The 21,677-nt window shown below is 37.9% G+C and overlaps 1 protein-coding gene across 5 annotated transcripts in view; it reads right to left on the reverse strand.

Moving 5' to 3' along the window:
• Positions 1–21,677, reverse strand: part of KAT6A (lysine acetyltransferase 6A) — a 120,772-nt gene that overhangs the window by 32,733 nt on the left and 66,362 nt on the right. For 3 of the 5 annotated variants that reach the window (XM_024251163.3, XM_054561516.2, XM_024251164.3), the window contains 5 exons: positions 17,952–18,067; positions 16,945–17,026; positions 14,735–14,870; positions 13,110–13,429; positions 10,789–10,907 (listed from right to left, as the gene is read on the reverse strand). In XM_024251163.3, coding sequence (XP_024106931.3) covers positions 10,789–10,907; positions 13,110–13,429; positions 14,735–14,870; positions 16,945–17,026; positions 17,952–18,067 — 773 coding nt within the window. The remainder of the gene's footprint in view (positions 1–10,788; positions 10,908–13,109; positions 13,430–14,734; positions 14,871–16,944; positions 17,027–17,951; positions 18,068–21,677) is intronic. The other 2 variants (XM_063726414.1, XM_054561517.2) reach the window with 1 other exon arrangement.

Consider the following 21,677-nt stretch of genomic DNA (forward strand, 5'->3'; position numbering starts at 1 on the left):
AAGAGTTTCCCAAAGTTCTCCCTGCTTGTATACTGCCCCCCCTCAATCTACACAGGAGCCAGAGAAATCCTGTTAAAACCAAAGTCACTCTTCTGCTCGAAACCCTCCCAGGGTTCCTATCTCATTCAGAGTAAAAGTCAAAGTCCTTACAATGGCCAAGAAGACCCTACAAAAGTCAGCCTTCCATTACCTTTCTGTCCTTGTCATCTGCTATTTTGAGCCTTATGTATTTGGCTCTAGTCACATTGGCCTCCTTGTACTTCCTTGATCATGCCAAGCACAAATCGTGACTCGGGTCTTTGCATTTCCTGTTCCTATGCCTGGAATGCTATTCCCCCGTTACCTACATGTTTCATCCCCTCACCTCCTTCAGGTTTTTGCTAAATGTCAGAGAGACAGTCCCCAACTGACCAATTTAATATCGCACACATTAATCCTCTCCCTCTGAATTCTCCCTCTTCCTCCCCTGCTTTTTCTCCATAACACTACCACATGGCATACCATTTATTTTAACCCATTCCAACCCAAACTAAACTGTAAGCTCCCAAGAGGAAGGAATTTTTTTTTAATGTTTTGTTCACTGCTAAATCTCTAGTGCTTGGAACATGGTAACCAGTACTCAGTAATATTTATTATTAGATAAACATTATCTTTGATAAAAACTTTATCAACAATCACGTGTGCTGGTAACACAGCAAATCTCCTACCCAAGGTCTCCTGTATATACATGTACACAACCATCTACCAAAGTTCTCCACTTTAGATTTCACACAATCCCACAACTATGTAAGCATGGTGTCTTCTTCCATCTAAATAAGCTCCTTTTCCTATATTCCTACATGTAATACCATCATCTACTCTAAATAGAACACTAGAAGACCTACTTGGTTCTGCCCTCTCCTTCAATCCTAACTCTCAATCCAACAGCAGTCTTTTCCATTCTATCTTAAGTCTTTCTCAAAACGATTATCTATTTCTGTCTCCTATCCATCTCTTCTACCTTCATTTAGGCCCTAGTCACTTTTCATTTTGACTATTGTAATCATCTGACTGGTCCCTTGCTCAGGTGTTCTTCAATCCATTGCTGACAATAGCACCAGAGTTGAGTTTCTAAAATGCAAATATGATGTCATCCACTTTTTAGAAATTCTTTAGCAGTTCCTCAAGAGCTATTTAGCTACTACTTAACTACTTTAAAGAGCTACTTTATCTGCAAGATTAAGTACAAACTCCTTAATATGAAACACAAAATCTTCATGATCTAGTACCTTTCCAATCTCATCTCTTGTTTGAACTCCAACCAACTACACACAGCTCCTAGAATACAAGATTTCTCACATCCAAACTTTCTACTAGAAGTGCCTTCTCACTCTTCTCCAATAGTAAACTCTTACTCATCCCTTCAACACCCTACACAAATGTCACCTCCTCTACAAACTTAAAATTTTGGTTAACCACAATAACTAAAAATAGAACAATAATATCCCTAGATGTCTTCCTGTTCATTCTCACTGCAATTTATGCATATCTCTACAGTAATACTATATCATAAATTAAGCAGTTAAGAGTTAAGGCCATGGAGTCAGAATACCAGGGTTCAAATATTGACTCTGAAACTTAACAATTTATAACTCTAGGTAAAACAATCCTTCTAATGTTTCCATTTCTTCATTTATAAAATGAGGCCAAGTAATTAATAACAAAGTTGCATTAAATGAAACAAATTAATATATAATGCTGAATATAGAATTTGACATATAATAAGAGGGCATCTATTACTAACCACATGGCTTTAATTACTTGTTTATTCAATAGTTCCCCTTATCCACCCACTGGGAATACACCGTTCCAAAATCCACAGTGAATACCTGAAAACTGCAGATAGTATTAAATGTTATACAAGTTGAGTATACCTAATCTGAAAATCTGAAACCTGAAATGCTCCAAAATCTGAAACGTTTTGAGCACTAATGATACTCAAACGAAATGCTCGTTAGAACACTGCAGATTTTGAATTCAGGATGCTCGACTGCTAAGCATATGATGCAAATATTCCAAAATCTGAAAAAAAAAAAATCAAAATCCAAAACACTTCTGGTCCCAAGCATTTTGGATAAGGGATATTCAACCTGTATATACTATGTTTTTTCCTATACATCCATACCTATGATGTTTAATTTATAAATTAGGCACAGTAAGAGATTAACAACAATAACTAAAAACAGAACAATTACAACAATGTACTGTAATAACAGTTATGTGAATGTAGTCTCTCTCAAAATATCTTATTGCACGGTATGCACCTTTCTGATGATGATGAGGAAGAGGAGATAATGATGATAATAAAATTCAGACCTTGGCTAGCCAAGGGTAACTGAAACCATGGAAAGCAAAACCACAGATAAAAGGGGGATTACTGTAAATACAGCAGATAGGGTGATTATTGGCCCATCAGATCAACAAATATTTGAGGACCTACTACATGCCAAGTCACACTGTGGAGATGATATAGAAAACACAGTATCTGCCCATAAAGGTGTTGTAAGACAGGCAGTCCTTGTTTTTGATGGCACTGTGTTAATGGAAACAGGTACACATCAGAATTGTGTCCGTGCTTCTGAGGTGACAGATTTGACCTTAGTTCTGATATGCATGGGTTTTGTGTGTGTATGTTGTAATAAAACTTTATTTACAAACACTGACATTTTTCACATAATTTTCACATGTCCATAAATATTATTCTTTTTATTTTTGTCCAGCTGTTTAAAAATATTAAAACCATCCTTAGCTTGCAGGTCATACAAAACAGGCTGTGGATGGGACTGGGCCACAGGCCATATTTTGCCAACCCTAACACAGGTGAAGCAGTTTCTAAGCTGTATCTATGCCCTCAAAAATGACTTTCTGCATTACCTTTATGAGTCTTTTTATTATTCAACACATCCTCTTATCTAGCCAAGATGAACTTTCCCAACTGGCTTCAAACCACTTTTTTTATTACAGTAAGTCAGAGAACCTGGAAGTCATCTTTGATCATCTCCTGTTCCTTCAATCCGCTTTAGTTTGATAAGCATGGGTTTCAGTTAACATTGCACCACGCAAAGTGAGGAATGGCTGGAGATAAGACCGGGTGGAACATCTGTTGGGCAATGGTAATACATTGAATTACTAGTATTAAGCTGCATTTTGGAGCGTTTTGAAAGCTAGTAACAAGATTTCAGTTTCGGCATGACAGGATTTTAAGGTACCCCCATGACATCTTTTTGCTGTTAAGTGATTTCTCCTTGATGTTGCTGAAAGTAGGAATGGGAGGTGGGGGGATGTTTACTGTGTTAAGGCATTTACCCATTAAATGTAAGTCACATATTAAAGGCTGCATAGATGTATTTTTAGTTCATTGGATAATTTAGCACAACTTTACCTATTAAGATAGTAGTTAAGAGCCTGGGAACTAGAAAAGGCTAGCACAGTTCAAATCCTATCTCGGCTGAGTCACCTTAGTTGGGCAAGTCACTATCAGATTTGTTGAAAAGATTAAACGAGTTGATATTTGCACAGAACTTACAGCACTATGCCATTCATGCAGTGAGTGCCAGATAAATGTGAGCTTCTGCTTGCTATCTCAGTGGCAGGTTCTTGGAATACACAGGTAATACGTCTTTGCCCTCCAGCTGGAATTATTTATAGTAGTCTCCCCTTATCCCCAGCTTTGCTTTTCGAGGTTCTAGTTACCTGTCGTCAGCCTCGGTGCAAATTTTATCATCTCACACCGTCAGAAGAGTTAGTACAGTACAATAGTACAGTAAGAGATTTAAAGAGAGAGAGACCACATTCATGTAACACAATACAGTACATACAGGGTTCAGTACAGTCCACGGTTTCAGGCATCTACTGGGGATCCTGGAGCGTATCACTGGTGGATACGCGGGGACTCCTGTATAGTAGTCATTTCTTTCTCAAAGCTGAAGTTAATGTTGTTTACTCCATCTGATAAGCCCTAGTTCTCTCCATCTACCTAAATCCTCATCATTCCTTAGGACTGCTGCTTCTGTGATCATCTCAGATTGCACCAATTCTCACACATCTTAGTATACTGTGAACATCTGAGACAAGTCTGAATCATTTAATACAGCAATGCACTATGTTTCATTGGTACTCTAAGCTACTGTCTGCTGTGTATCTTCCTATGCACCTTTACCTACCTGCATTTAGCACATGCCTAATGATTTTGCTACCCCCATAACATCCCGCATACAGAATAATGCAGGATGTTATTGTGATTAAGGGTACAGAATTGGAAGTCACACAGGCCTAAGTTTTAATTTCGGCTCCACTATTACTAACATAAAAACTTACAGGAAGTCACTGAACTAATAGTGTTGGTTTCCTCATATGTAAAATGGGGTAACACCTCTACATCATGGGGTTAATAAAGTTGTTGAACCTAGCTTACTGTAATTTTAATAATGATTTAACTCTTCATGCAAAGAAGAAATTTTAAAAACCCATATAGATTTCAAAAATGCTCTGTAACTTTCCAGAACCACACAAAAACCAAAGGAATCCTTCAAAATCAGAAAGCATTAAAATTCGTATGAAAATACAATGTGCTCTTTGATATTTTGTATGAAAATCATTCTATATATTTCAAGAAGGCGGTCATGCTCCACTGGAATGAACTGAATACAAATGCTTCTTTCTACTGACAGACTCTTTTAAGAAAAATAATTTCTCCAAGCTCGTAAGATCATAGTTGAAATAAAATTCTAGAACAAAAACCTATACTACTAATTTTTTTATGCTTCCACTTTTGTATTCAGAGGTGGCTCTTTTTCATGGAAGTGTATGTTGTATAGCTAATGATGGAACACAGTACTAGGCAAACTACATCTATACTTACCCTACTGCCTGCAATAATTTTTTTAAAAAATCAAAACCAGTAAGTGGCTGACTCCTTTTGAAAAAAATCTTGCTAAATATTTCAATTATCTTTGACTTAGATAATGTTCCATGCAAAGTTTGATTATTCAAGATAGTCCCTTCCAGACTATAAGCTCTAAGAGAACAGAAACTATGTCCTTCTGATAGCCCCTCCACGTAGCATAGTTTCTAGAACATAGCAGGCACTCAATAAACAATGTGTTATTAGTTGGATGGATTCTAATATTAATTCCTTTATCATATGTCTTTTGCTGATGCTGCTGTAAGACTACCAAAGACCCTGTAGTAAAATCTTCCTGCAAAATTTCTGAAACACAGGTTCAAGCAGCTTCTAAGCTACATCTATGCTCTCAAAAATGACTTTCTGCACTATATTTATGAATCCTTTTATTATTCAAAATGTCCTCTTATCTAGTCAACATGAACTTTCCCAAGTGGCTTCAAACCACTTTCTTTATTAAATTAAGTCAGAGAACCTGGAAGTCATCTTTGATCATCTCTTGCTTCCTCAAGCTACACATCAAACTCGTCACTAAGTTCTGCTGATTCCAACTCCAAAATATATCTAAACCCATCCACTTCTCTCCCATTTCTACCACCACCCCTCTAGTCCTAGCTAACATCTTCTCTCATCCTGATCACTGGAAAAGCCTGCAAAGTGGTTTCCCAGCTTCCACTCTTGCTTAATTCTAAACCACTCTTTATGTAGTAGCCAAGAAAAACCATTTTTTAATAAAACTGATCTTGCTGTTTCCTTGCTAAAAACCATTCAATGTCTTCCCATTACAATTATGATAAAAATCCCAATTCTAACTTCTGGCCTCAGTCTATTTCCCCAGCTTCACCTTATGCAACTCTTCTGTTCACTGTATTTGAGTTACACTGAACTTCAGTTCCTCAAGTTTATCAACCTCTTTCACACACTCAGACGTTTACATAGGCAATCCACTTTTCTCTGAAATATTCTTCTCTAGCTCTTTACTCCGCTGACTTTTGAATAATCTTTTGGAACTATGTATAAATTGTTACTTCTTCAAAAGTCTTCCCTTCTCAAAAACACTCCAACCCCAACCCTCAGCACAGTAGCCCAGCCCGTCAGAACCTCCCACTGCATTCTTATTTCCTTCCGACTATCAGTTTGTAAGTACAGTTTTATTTTTATGAGTGTTTATTATCTGTCTATTTGTGAAACTAAAAGCTTCATGAAGGCAGAGTCTGTGTCTTTTTGTTTGCCCTATAGTTCTGGTACCAAGGCGGGTGCATGATGCTAAATGAATAAGCCTCATGGAGAAATAGCACCATCATCAGAATTTCAGTGCACCGCCAACAAAAATAAGCATGAACTAGACTTCCAAGATCTAGCTGTTTATTTCCTTGATGCCAATACATACACAGACAATCCTGAGTTTAATCAAACACTGGAAAGAAACATAGGATTAGCCCGATTACTGTCAATAAGCATTTACACTGTCTCCCCGAACCTCAGCAGGGCTCAGCAACCCGTTTAACTCTCTTTGGTCATCCTTCTCGCACCTTTCTATTATTTCAACTCCTGCCCCATTTCTCCCAGAAGAAAATTTCATTCAATATCCATTCATTAAACAAATATTTACTGAGCCTTTACTATATTCCAAGTACTCAGTAGATAGCAGTGACCAAAAAGAAAGGCCTCGTTCTCACTTTTACACTGTTGGTGGGACTGCAAACTAGTTCAACCATCGTGGAAGATAGTGTGGCGATTCCTCAAGGATCTAGAACTAGAAATACCATTTGACCCAGTCATCCCATTACTGAGTGTATACCCAAAGGATTATAAATCATGCTGCTATAAAGACACATGCACACGTATGTTTATTGCGGCACTATTCACAATAGCAAAGACTTGGAACCAACCCAAATGTCCATAAATGACAGACTGGATTAAGAAAATGTGGCACATATACACCATGGAATACTATGCAGCCATAAAAAAGGATGAGTTTATGTTCTTTGTAGGGACATGGATGAAGCTGGAAATCATCATTCTCAGCAAATTATTGCAAGGACAAAAAACCAAACACTGCATGTTCTCACTCATAGGTGGGAATTGAACAATGAGAACACATGGACACAGGAAGGGGAACATCACACACCGGGGCCTGTTGTGGGGTGGGAGGCGGGGGGAGGGATAGCGTTAGGAGATATACCTAATGTAAATGACGAGTTAATGGGTGCAGCACACCAACATGGCACATGTATACATATATGTAACAAACCTGCATGTTGTGCACATGTACCCTAGAACTTAAAGTATAATTAAAAAAAAAAAAAAAAGAAAGGCCTCGTTCTCAAGGCACTTACATTCTAGAAATAAAAAATTTAAATTCAAGAGGTGGTAGGTACTATGCAGAAAAAGCAGCAGGTCAGGGAATAGAGTGACACAATGGGCTGTAAGCTATTTTCATGTGGATATGAGCAAGACCTAAATGGAATGGGCAGTGAACCTACTAAATCATTGACTCCAGAAGAAGGGCCATTGAGACAAGGTGCAGCGACTGCAAAGGCCCAAGGCAGGCATGCTTGGTGTGTCTGAGGAAGAGGAGGAGGCTGTGGCTGGAGTAGCCTGAGAGCAAGAAGAGCAGCCAAAGAGGGAGGCAGGCACAAGATCATATACAGCCTTGGAGATGACAGAAAGAAGAGCAGCTGAAGAGGGAGGCAGGCACAAGATCATATACAGCCTTGGAGATGAGAGAACAGACTCTTTTTTTTTTTTTTTTTTTTTTTATTCAATTCTAAAGAAGACTGAAAGACATGAAAGGTTTTCTGAGCAAGGAAGTGGTATAATCCAACCTACGTTTGAAAATAATTACCCTGGCCGCTGTGTGAAGAAAATAGACTAGAGAGTGGGATGGGGGCAAAAGCAGAAGCAAGTTTAGTCTGGAGGCAATTATAGCAGCCTAAGCCAGAGATGACAATGGGTTGGCAGTAGCAAATACAGACATATTCTGAAGGCAGAACCATTAGGATTTGCTGATGGACTGAATGTGAAGTATAACAGAAAAAAAAAATCAAGATGACATCTCTGTGGGCTTAAGCAAGTACAGGATAGAGCTACCATTTACTCTTGTTCACCACTAAAAGCCAGAATCTATGGCTATAACAGTAACAGCCTAGAACATCTTGCTGTGGCCAGAAGTAAATAAAAATGATGATGATGTGTTAAAAGGACAGAGGAGCTTCTAGAAAGGAGTTCCCCCTGCCTAAATTTGGAACAATTTAAGCATCAAAATAAATACTAATAGCAATGGATTATAACCCATAAAATAATCTATGAGTTTAAACAAAATGAATAAATAAATAGGAAGAAGAAAAAGCTTCTCCTTACAGTAGAATGCCAATAAATGGCAAAGAAATGACAATTAGAAAATAATGTTTGGCCACCAACAAAGTAAATGGTTCAGGCAAAAATAATCTCTGGATGCTAAATGTGGTAGATAAAAGTTTGATGAAAAACAGGATATTTGCATTTCTGTCTCAAAGTATGTCCCCCCAAGATACTTAATTATAAGTAGAAAGCAATAATGTTAGAGAAGAAACATGGATACCACCTAAACCAGGTGGTCACTGTTAGCAGCACTTGTGATGAGAACTTGGATATTACATGCCTTCTGATGTGACACACTGAGGAGGACACAGCACACCTGTGGAATTTTCTACTCATGAAAAATAGAACAAGCTCAAAGTGATGACATTCTATAAATGACCTGTGCACTTCAAAACTGTCAAGGTCATGAAAGATAAAGACTGAGGAACTGTTCCCAAGTGGAAGGAGACTAGAGAGACGTGACAACTAAATTAGATAATAGTACTTCATTTGTGTTAAATTCCTGATTTGATGATTGGACCATGGTCATGTATGAGAACATTTTTGTTTTTAGGAAATACACACAAATAATTAGGAGTAAAAGGATATTAACACATTATGTCTACAACTTACTCGGGAGGAGAAAAAAAAAATTCTTTCAGTCAGGAAGAACATAACTACTACCTCCTTTCAGTTCCCACTGAAGTCCATGCAGATTTCTACTAGAGTACCTATAATAACTCACTATCATGAAAGGAAACAAGCTTTGAGGGCAACCTGCCCAAAGCAGAAGTTAGTAAATGACAGATCAAGACTTGAACCCAGGTCCACCTGACTCAAAGCTAATATTTTGTTAAATCATAATGCAGCAGAATGCTGAGTAAATGAGTGCTCAGTATTTGTACTGCTGTTTTATTTTTCCAAAAGTACTCACATAATGACCAACATCAACAGTCTATTCACCACCACTGGGTCTCTTAATACGAAGAGTTTTCCCTAGAATCCTCGGCATCAGCCTTAGAATTTTTTTTTGTTTTTTGAGATGGAGTCTCACTCTGTTGCCCAGGCTGGAGTGGTGTGGCACGATCTCGGCTCACTGCAACCTCCACCTCCCGGATTCAAGTGATTCTTCTGCCTCAGCCTCCCGAGTAGCTGGGACTACAGGCGTGTGCCACCGGCTAATTTTTGTATTTTTAGTAGAGACGGGGTTTCACCATGCTGGCCAGGCTGGTCTCGAATTCCTGACCTCAAGTGATCCACCCGCCTCGGCTTCCCAAAGTGCTGGGATTACAGGTGTGAGCCACCGCACACAGCCTAGAAATTCTTTTCAAGATAAAAGATAGAGAACTTCGCTTACATGGTACATTTGTTGGTGGCAAAGAAGGAAAAGACAAAAAATAAATGAACATAATCTGGAAGAGCCTTTATGATCTAGCCCCTGCACTTTTCCAGTCTCATCTCCTGCCATTCTCCACACCCTATATTCTTTATCCTGAGCCATTTTAATTCCCACAATTAAGCATGTTTTCCCGTCTTCAAGTCTATTCCACCTTCACTTCTGTTCCTTCTCATTATGTAAGAACCAACTCCCTACATATCCCTTTAAGGGATATGTACAACTCCTACATATCCTTTAAAACCCCTCAATGAATCCTCATCTGACCTCCCCAGGCAGAAGTAGAAGCTGGCTTCCCTATTCTCCCAAAACATCAAGTATTCCATAATTGAACTTTTCATATTAATGACATTATTTATTCACAAATCTCTCCTATAGTTCAGGGAAAGAATTCAGTCATTCACTGGCATCTCCAGCATGTGGCACATAGACCCTTTGTCTATATATTTATAATCTTGCCATGTGTCACAAAGATTTGCAATTTTTTTTTTTTTTTTTTGGAAGACAGGGTCTCACTCTGTCACCCAGGCTGGAGTATAGTGGCATGATCTCAGGTCACTGCAACCTCCGCTTCCCCAACTCAAGCAATTCTCCTGCCTCAGCCTCCTAAATAGCTGTGACTACAGGTGTACACCAACATATCTGGCTAATTTTTCTATTTTTTGTAGAGATGGGGTTTTGCCATGTTGCCCCAGCTGGTCTCAAACTCCCAGACTCAAGCAATCCACCCACCTTGGCAAAGTGCTAGGATTACAGGCATGAAATACTTCTTGAATTAATAAATATGGGTGCTTTATCACTCATGAGAAGCTTGTTTTTTGTTTGTTTTTGGTCAAATCCCAAATTCTTCTTCACACAGTAAGACAAAAAATAAACCAAGCTTATTTAATATTGATAGTCAAAGCCATGTGCTTATCTGCAAAACCAAAGCAGTTATCATGGGTTTGAAAGGAATATTATAACCAGCAGAACTACATATACACACAAACCACAACTATTCTGAGATTAGGCAAACTGCTGTTACTGCTTAACCCACAATGTAATTAATCCGCTGTTTCTCAGCCATGAACAAGTTGCTTGATTGTCTAACCTGAATATCCAACTTTACCTGCAGTGCTTGTTCTTGGATATCACGAAATAATTCCATATCTTTCTCAGTCATGATTTCCTGGCTCCCAAAAAGCCGCTCCTCATTTTCTTGTTTGCCATCCCAGCCATCCTGATTGTCTACATATAAAAAAAGAGCTCACGTTAACTGTCCTCAGATTAATACATGAACTAGAAAAAATTTCAAGTCTTTATTTCAATTTGAAGAACTTAATATATAACAAAGAAAAATATAGCATTAAACTGACTCTTAGAAGAATGCTACTCAATAAATAATATTTATGTATTAAATCTGCCTTATAGTGGAAATCCTGAATTGTCTTAAAGCTTCCTAAAAATATTATATAACTAAATTTAAACTTCATTGAAGATTACATTTTAATACACAGAAAGGCAGACAGAAAAATGATATAAGGAATATAAATTTCATTTTGAAATAGTACAAATCTGACACTTTTAGTATAGGTTTAATGCATCAATGTTCAAAAAAACCTCTTGAGTAGCTACCTTAACTGATGTCAGAAGTACTAACTCCCATCACATTCTGGGTGCCCTTTTAAAGTTAAAGCACAAACTTTAAAAGACTGCCCTTTTAAAGCACAAACTCCATTTACCCAGATGATAATCATCTGGGTAAATACAAAAACGTATGATAATTATCTACTAAATGATGGAACTTCCTCAAGTGGGCAAAAAACTAGTGAAGAGAGTATTTGGGAATTATGAAGATCATTATCCTTTGCATTTGAAGATGACACTGCTGATGGGCTCATTTGCTCTCTTTATGAGTATGGCTGAAAAGACCAATTGGTGACAGTTCTCAAGTCAACTGCACATATAGGCCATCTGTTATTAACTTAACACAAGAAGAAAAAGGTCAAGGACTCACTGTTGACAACATTCCCAAACTGGAAGAAAAAAGTACAATCTAAAGGTACTATGTGACTTTAATGCCCCCTAGTGCATGATGCATGCACCTCTCTAATACAGCATTCGGTACTTAAACCTTATAATTCATAAAGAAAATGACAGAGCCTATTAAAGCAAATGCTCACGCCACTGTCAAAAATTCAATATTGGTTCTCCATATACTTGATACATTTGCTCTAACAATTTCTATTTCAAAAGCTTTCTAGTAGATTCTTCTAATAAACCATCTCCAGTACAAACGGTTAATTCAAAAATGTCTTTCATTAGGATTTGCTCTGAGATTCTTTCCTAGTTTAATCTAAAAGGACTGCATATTTTCTTAGATAAACATGCTCAGATCAGGAGCTTATCTACAGGCTGATAAAGACATGAAGAGTCTTGAATGCTTAAAGAGTAATTAGTTGATCATCACTATGGTAAAAGACCAATCAATAAAGCATACAAAGGGGACTCTGACAATTACAAGGACTTTCTCTCCTGCACTGGACAATCACCCATTTATGAAAGCAGGATTGAGAGCAGTGAATACACTCTCCCTCACCAAGGAGACATTCAGGGAGGAAACCAAGGTCAGGGAATTCTCTTGTAGTAGATGAGACACTACAACTCTGGCCCTTGTGATCCAAAAGAGTTCATTCTCATTCTACTTTCTTCAAGCCCTTTCTACTTCCTTCACAGGGTTAGTTTCTCTAAATTCAAGGCTCAGCAATAAGGCTATTTTAAGCTTTAATTTATTGGACAGTTAATCAAATTCTTCTCCTCTGACTTGAATGATTTGCCACATTATTAAGTCCTCTCCACAGATGTTTTCTACTTTGAAAACTAGGGAACTTAGCCTGATACATAAGCAGCCTGGAGCTGTGGTTCTGTCTCTCCCTTTTTAAGTGCAATCCATGACTTACAACTATGTTTGTCAAGATCTGAAGTAGAAAAGTCAATGACCTCATCACATCTGCAAATATTTTGGTCTTTTCTTTATGCTTAGATCAACAGCATTTTACCCAGCTCTATTCTTTCCAGTTTCCTTCCTGGAATAAGCAGGCATCATAACATTCACCATATGATTTCTTTAGTAATTTATGAAATGTAAAGTAATCCTCAAGGTTACACCCTAAGTTTCTGTAGGCAGATTCTTTGTGGTTCTACAAAAAAGCAGCTTCCTTTTGCCTAAGAGTTCCTACTGTTCCCATTCTGCAACTTTATCTCCATCCTCTAAATTCCTGCCATAGTTATCACCTCAGTATCATCTACATATGTTTTTTTCAATGTGTTCTTATATTCTATAACCAATTGTTTATAATCAAATATAAATCCATTATAGATAATTAGTGTTATCCCAAATAATTCATGTACGGAATACTATTTGTTTCTAAGTTTGTTCTAAACTCTTACCTGTGGGCCAATCTGAAGTGCTTGATTTCCTGTTGCCCCTCTTTCTGATTCGATATTGCTCGGAGTAGTCCACCACTTCCCCCCGAGCTTTCCGCCCATCAGGGGAAGGGGTAAAAAATTTGGTAAGGCCATCAATGAGCCCTTTGGTTTTCTTGTTGAACTTCAAGGAGACACTGCTATCTCTGCAGAAGTCCAAGCCATCTATCCGCTCTAAATATCCTTCTTCTGATGATGATGATGCTGATTGGCTGGAAAGAGTGATTTTTCGTTTCCTACCCCTTCCAGGGCCAGTTCGAACTTTGCTGAAGGGACCTTTTGATCTAAACAATTAAACAGGGGAAAGGGTAAGTATTAAAAAAGATACTTATAAGGTTCCTATTTAATACATAACATATAATTAGTAAGTAACCTACAGCTTTATTAAAATCTATATTATTAAGAATATTCTGCAAACTATAAATAGTACTCTGTGAATGAAAATTAATATTATTATTAGAAACATCTATTTCCAGGAAGCCTACTTATAGTGCAAAGAATGACAGGCCAAGAGTCAGAAGACTTGTTCTAGTCATAATTCTCTCTTACTGGCTGTACGACTTGGACAAATCACATTTTTTCTAAACATATGTCAGTGCCTTCATCTGTAAAATGAGAACTGGACTAAGAACAACTAAGATCTTTCCAGGTATAAAGTTCTACTACACTGTGATCTCTGCACCAACTCAAAGTTATACTTTTATCTCTAAAACACAAGGACGGGTTATTCTTCGAAGGCCAGGAATCAAGAGATCATTTTATAGGAAAATCAAAGCTTGGTTTAAGATTTGAATATAGACTACAATATTGGTTCTGTACATTTCAGGCTAATGCCCATTCATTTCAGTTATATCACCTTCAAGATAGTCTTACATGTAAAAAAGGTAAGTAAAACTTTTGATAATAAAGGGAGGTTGACAAGCCTGGAGACATTTACATATCATCAAAGGTGAGTTACTACAAACATTTTTAAAAAGACAAAACTAGCTACTGAATCTTGCCCCACCTCCTCCAGACATAACCCAGCTTTCTAGTCCACAATTTCTGATTTCTGCTAATAGATGAAAACATTCAAATTATTTTACATCCAAAGAACACAAAAATGGGACTTAGCCATCACCTCAATAGGAAGAACCTATCCAGTGATTTGTACACCTAATAGATATTAACAACTCAGACAAGATCAGGAGAGGGACATGTCACAGTAACAACTTTTTCTTTCCTGTTTTTATGTAAGAGAAGCAACATAAAGCAATGGTTAAAAGAGTCAGACTTTGGTGCCAGACTACTTGGATTTTCATCCCAGTTCAACATGTACTATGCCTTAGTTTCTTCCCTTGAAAAATGAAAGTAACAACAGCAGCTATATTTCACTGGGTTGTTGGGAGAATTAAACAATTCAATCCATATAAAGCACTTAGAACAGCGTCTGGCACTTATTAAGGGCTGAATAAGTGTTAGCCATTATCATTATACAAAAGTGCCAGATATGACAATCGAATTTTTTTCATAGAGAAAACAAGTGAATCCTACACTATAGAGAAGACCCTATCCTTTTCTCCCCTCACCTTGCCACAAGTACAACTTACACCGTGTTTTGTTTCTTTAACCTGTTTTTTGGACGTCCTATTGGATTAGCATAGCGCCGTTTTATCTGTGCTGCCTTCTTTTGTAGAAGTTTTCGTCCCTTTTTCCTAGGTCGACATATTTGACATATCCACATGCCTATAAAAAAAAAAAATTCCACATACAAGTGTGACAGACATAAATACACTGAAAGGTTTCAGATAGTCTTAAGTCAGGATCTTAACTTTTTCAGGTAAAAGACTGTCATTAGAAAATCTGATGAATACCCCCATAATCCAAAATAAACATTAAAACATATACACACAAAATTCTACAAATAATTGGAAGAGACTCACATACACTTTCAAGCCTGCACTGGAAGTCCACTGACTGCACTTGAAGTTCACTGAGGCCGAGGCGGGTGGATCACCTGAGGTCAGGAGTTTAAGACCAGCCTGGCCAACATGGTGAAACCCTGTCTCTACTAAAAATACAAAAATTAGCTGGGCATGGTGGTGCGTGCCTGTAGTCCCAGCTACTCGGGAGGCTAAGGCAGGAGAATCGCTTGAACCCAGGAGGCGGAAGTTGCAGTGAGCCGAGATTGCACGACTGCATTCCAGCCTGGGCAACAGAGTGAGACTCTGTCTCAAAAAAAAAAAAGTTTCCTGCCTAAAGCTGCTATATAATCTCTTTTGTAGAAGTTAAACACACAGGAAAGGAGTCCTAAGGAAATGTTTCTTGACTGGGCACAGTGGCTCATGCCTGTAATCCCATCACTTTGGGGGGCTGAGGTGGGCGGATTACCTGAGGTCAGGAGTTTGAGACAAGCCTGGCCAACATGGTGAAACCCCATTTCTACAAAAAAAATTAGCTGCAAGCCAGGCATGGTGGCTCATGCCTGTAATCCCAACACTTTGGGAGGCCAAGGTGGGCTCCAGCCTGGGCAACAGAGTGAGACTCCATCTCCAAAAAAAAAAAAAACTTTCTTAGGACTCTTAGAAAGCCCCTTGCTCAGACTTCATATAAATGGAAAAAGTGGGTATTTATTTTTTAATATTTGTAAGTTGAAGACGTTTCAAAAAGTAACAATCAGTAAGTGAATTCAGGCTGGGCGCGGTGGCTCATGCCTGTGATCCCAGCACTTTGGGAGGCTGAGGCGAACAGATCACTTGAGGCCAGGAGTTCAAGACCAGCCTGGCCAACATGGCAAAACCCCATCTCTACTAAAAATACAAAAATTAGCCAGGTGTGGTGGTACGCCTGTAGTCCCAGATACATGGGAGGCTGAGGCAGAGAATCGCTTTGAACCTGGTAGGTGGAGGCTGCAGTGAGCCAAGATCCTGGGTGACAGAGTGAGACTCCATGGGTGAGGGGGTGGAATAAGTGAATTCAAGTAAAAACCTAAAGTGTTAACATGACTATAAAGTACGGTTAAGTCCTTTTCTATCAAAAGGAAATTTTTTTCCAAACAAATATTATGAAATATCCTATACGCATTTTACTTAAGAAGTCTATAAATTATAAAATCAGAGTTAAAATGGAATTTGTGATAGGACAAAAAGGGGGGTCTGGCTGAAGTTTTTTTTAAAGAAACTATAAGCATATGAATATGGAAGTCCAACCATGAGGCAACTGTGCACAAACTAAATACCTCTCAATGAAAAGGAATCAAAAGAAAAGAGTAACATTAAGCTGTGCCCTTACAATCTGGACACTTATTTGTTCAGAATGTATTTCATTAAAACAACAACAACAACAACAAAAAACCTTTTTATCTCATAAAGTATTTCATAAAAAGGTTTTTTTTTTTTAAGTTTTGAATAAACCATATCTCTATAGCTCTAGGGCCCTCAAAAGTGCTAAGCAGTGATATAATCAACACGACCTAATACTATTTTATTTCTTCCTTTCAATAAAGAGATATTTCAAGATATATTTAAGGCAAGTATTTTATCTTCTAGCTAGAGACTCACAAATCTGTATAAATGAACCACTTCACCACTGATGGATGCCTAGATATTGAAAATAACAATAAATCCATGTTATGTAAGAATGTTAAGATGTCCAATCAGACAGACTATGCCCCACCTTTTAAGGTGACAGTTCTCTTCCTACTTATACAACCTCAAAAAGAAAGATCCAATTATTCTTTCATTTAACAAAGTAGATAAAATGTGCTTTCACTAACATACTCCTTTATAGTCCCAGTTTTATTTCAGAAAGTATTTCTCACCTTTTGGCATACGGGTGAGTGGCGGATCACAACACTCCATGTGAAAACCTCGGTCACATGAATCACAAAAGAGCATGTTATCCTATTAGAAAAAACAAAGGACAGTTTTGCTTAACCTTATGAAGCAGAAACATGTTACGATCATGACTGCATAAAACGTAGAAAGCTTTAGGGATCTTAAAAAAAGAGATGAGCCAGGCGCAGTGGCTCACGCCTGTAATCCCAACACTTTGGGAGGTCGAGGCGGGTGGATAATGAGGTCAGGAGTTCGAGACTAGCCTGACCAACATGGTGAAACCCTGTCCCTACTAAAAATACAAAAATTAGCCGGGCATGGTGGCATGTGCCTGTAATCCCAGCTACTCAGAAGGCTGAGGCTGGAGAACTGCTTGAACCAGAGAGGCAGAGGTTGCAGTGAGCCAAGATCGCGCCACTGCACTCCAGCCTGGGCGACAGAGTGAGACTCCTTCTCAAAAAAAAAAAAAAAAAAAAAACAAACAAAAAAAAGAGATGAGTGACCATAATATTAAAAGTTTCCTTAATTTGTATTAATTATGTAAATAGAGTTAGCAAAAAGTTATGTTCCAGCCAATCTCTGACAAAGAGCTAAAGTTCCATTAGTTTCAAGTATATCCAATATCCAGAAATAAGCTAACCCTGGTCTGCTTTAATAATGAGAAAAGGGCGACTCGTAATTAATATATCAACTGACTATCCTAAATGAATGCCTCTGTACTGCTCAAAGAAATTTGGGGAGTATTTCTTTAATGTGGCTTAGTCTCTCTGCAAATATATAATTAAGTGCTTTACAAATTACCTAGACATAATTGAAGTCTAAATTAGCAAGTATTCTAAACTAATGACATGTAGTTTAAAGAGACTACTGGCTATTCTAAATGCTACTGGACCGAGTATCTGAAAAATAACCAGTCATACTTAGATGAAAATGCTGGTCGTACATTCTACTACTAAATGAAACACCCATATTAGAAGGCAAAGATACTCACCGCATTTTTGCCTTGATCTCGACAGGAGCTGCATGTCTTACACTCGATGCACTGCCACCGTAAGGCCTTCACTCGAACCGTTAGTTCAGGGGAAAACTTTAAACAGGATGGATGGCCTAATACGAGGGAGAACATTCATGAATGAAACAATCAAGAACTATTTTGCTATTGTACTAAAGAAATGATGTAGAAAAAGGCAATCATCTTAAATACAAAATATATATCAAATAAAGCAAGATGCACCAGGAAGCCTGCCACACATTTCTCATCAGGACTTGGCACCACAATTCAGTTTTATTAATGTTAAAGAGAAGTTAGGACCCCTCCCTACAATTTGATTACAAAAAAAACTTGACAAACTCCAAATTTTTATTAAGCCTACATCAAAGCATTATGTTTGTACATATCCGGTATATATATATATGAATACATATATGTTCATATATGAGAAATGCTCATATATGCATTACTGAAATAATATACAAAAAAGCTGTTTACATTGATAACATCCTAGAAAATTGAGCTATATATATCAAGAAGAAGGATTTTATGTCTCAGTTTATACCCTTTTGTGCTGTCATTTTTTAAATGATAATGTGTTACTTTTGTAATTTAAAAAATACAGTTAGTCCCCTTATCTGCAGTTTTGCTTTCTGAGGCTTTAGGCACCCACAGTCAACTGCAGTGTGAAAATATTAAATAAGCAACTCCTAAGTTTTAAGCTGCATACTGTTCTGAGTAGCATAATGAGATCTGCTGTCCCAGCTGGGCTGCGATCACCCACACTGCATACACTACCCACTTGTTAGTCACTTAGTGGTTGTCTGGGTTATCAGACTGTTGCTGGTATCACCATGCTAGTGTTATTATCATGCTTGTGTTGGAGTCACCCTTATTTTACTTCATAATGGTCCCAAAGCACAAAACTAGTGATGGTGGCATGTTGTTATAATTGCTCTATTTTGTTATCTATTATTCTTAATCTCTTACTGTGCCTAATTTATAAATTAAACTTTATCATATGTATGTATGCACATGCACAGGGAAAAACATAGCACCATATACAGAGTTCAGTTTTATCCAAGGTTTCAGGCATCCACTGGGGGTCTTGAAACCTCCAAGAATAAGGGGGACTCCTGTATATAATAAAAATCCTATCACTTAAAGTGAGTTATCTGCTCACAATTTAAGGCATGCAAGCTAAAACTAAAACCAAAAGCAGTATTTCTACTGTGCTCAGAATGAATAGCAAGAGAAAAAAATGCTTCCTCTTCCAAGAGTTAGTTATCAGTCTGATTCTCAAAAATTAAGGGTAGCCAATTTCCCCTCAACTCTGAAAAGAGCTGTCCCTCTCCTCTAAAAGTTGGTTGTGCTTATTTTTCTTTGGTGAGAGAAAGGGCTTGTTAAATCTTCTCCTCTCTTTTCTATTCCTAAAGGATTTTCTCTTTTATGAGATAGCAAGTTTATTATCAAAACATCACTAACACTGAAGGAAAATCCAAGAGGTGTGAAAATTTCACCCATAATCCTATCATCCTAGAATAATAGCCATTTTTATGTTAGACTTTCCTGTTTAAACTAGCTGAAAGCTCTGCATGACTATAATTTCAGCAAACATACAGTTTTTGTTTTATTTTATTTTAAATTTTAAGTAAACTGTATATTCCTTAAACTGATCATATTCCACTGACTGATACACTATAACCTGCATGACCATTTCCCTATTGTTAAATATTGAGACTACGGAACACTAAAATGAATTATTTCATGTTTACAGATTCTTTATTTCTTTTAACCCCTTAGAATGAATTCCTGAAAGTGGGACTGGTGAGTCAAATGTATTAAACATTTTTATAGCTTGATATGCACTGCCAAAACATTTTCCAAAAACTATGATATAATACGCAGTGCCACCAGCAAAAGAACAAGTGTTTTAGCACAATTACATGAGCTCTAGGTCTGTTATATTTCAATTGTGATTATCATAAACGCTATACAATGATAATTCACTGCTACTGTGGTATGTGTTCCTATTAATACTTGAGTAAAACACTTTTCATAGGCTCAACTATTAGTTTTCTTTCATATAAATTGCCAGTTCACAGGCTCTGCTCTTTGGACTTCATGCTCAGAAATGTAAACATGTTCTTTATACTTATATAGCTTTTGGCCCTTTGCCATATTTAAAGCAGTTATTTTCCCCCAAAGTATTCTTGCTCTTTCTATTTTAAGTATGTTACTTTTTAATTTAGAAAATATCAACGTTTATGTATCCAGCTATGCCCATGCTGTTCTTCTTTGGCTATTGTGACAGCCAGTCTCCAGGCTGCTCCCTAGGCATTCTTGCCTCCTGCTAGTCATACTCTCACAACTCCCTCTCATAATGAACTGGGTTGATCTGCATAACCAAGAAGATATTGCTGAAATAACACACTGTGACTCTAAGGCCAGGTTATAAAACACAATGCAGATTCCACCTCACTCTCTCTCAGACACTCATCGGGGGAGGCCAGCTGCCATGTTGCAGGCATGCATGCAGCCCTGTGAAGATGTCCACATGGCATGGAACTGAAGCTTCTTGTCGACAGGCCCGTGGCAGCAGCAACTTGCCAGCCAGGTAAATGAGTCATCATGGAAGCCTTCAGATGACTGCAGCACCAGTTAAAATCTTGGCAGCAACCTCATGAAAGATACCAAGTCAAAATCACCCAGATAAGCAACTCCCAAATTCCTGACCCACAGAAACAGTATGAAGTAAAAAATGTTTTGTTGCTTTAAGCTGCTAAGATTTAGAGTAATTTATTTCTGCAGCAACAGATAACTAGTAGTTAATTGTTCTACAATTTCTTTAAAAGTTACCGCTACAGGGGCTGGGCACAGTGGTTCACGCCTGTAATCCCAACACTTTGGGAGGCCAAGGCGGGAGGATCACGAGCTCAGGAGATCGAGACCATCCTGGCAAACACGGTGAAACCCCATCTCTACTAAAAATACAAAAAATTAGCCGGGCGTAGTGGCAGGCACCTATAATCCCAGCTACTCCGGAGGCTGAGGCAGGAGAATGGCGTGAACCCGGGAGGCAGAGCTTGCAGTGAGCCGAGATCGTGCCACTGCACTCCAGCCTGGGTGACAGAGTGAGACTGTCTCAAAAAAAAAAAAAAAAAAAAAAGTTACTGCTACAGTAATAGTTTTCAAATTATGCTCATCCTTAGCTTAGAGAGATGCACAGACCACCTCAAATATAATGCTACTTAGACGGTAGGGCTGCAAACACAACACCTCCTCTCCTCCATTTCATTCCCACCCCACCTAGAACAACTCATTCTATGTTTTATATATTTGGGTTTTAATTAGGGAATTTGGAAATAACTGCATCATATGGCATGCCATTATATTTTCAACTAATCTTTTATGATTTACGGTTTATATTTAACTATGAAATCCATCCAGAGTTCATTCTGGTTTGTGATAGCACGCTGGATATGACTACCTAGCATTCAAGATCTGTTCTCACCTTCTACTATGGATAAAAACTGAAAAGCTAAAAAATCATACTTCTTAGACTCCTTTGCAGCTAGGCTCTAAGTTCTGACAAGTGGATGTGTTCTCCAGGGATATTTGAAAGGCAAAAACAAAGCAAAGATCATCCTCCTCCTAGTATTATTTTCTAATGATAAGCAAAGTCATGGAAACAACTGTATCCATGCTTCTCCCTCGTGGATATCT

The sequence above is a fragment of the Pongo abelii genome, chromosome 7 (assembly GCF_028885655.2).
Source record: "Pongo abelii isolate AG06213 chromosome 7, NHGRI_mPonAbe1-v2.0_pri, whole genome shotgun sequence".
Taxonomy (NCBI): Eukaryota; Metazoa; Chordata; class Mammalia; order Primates; family Hominidae; genus Pongo; species Pongo abelii.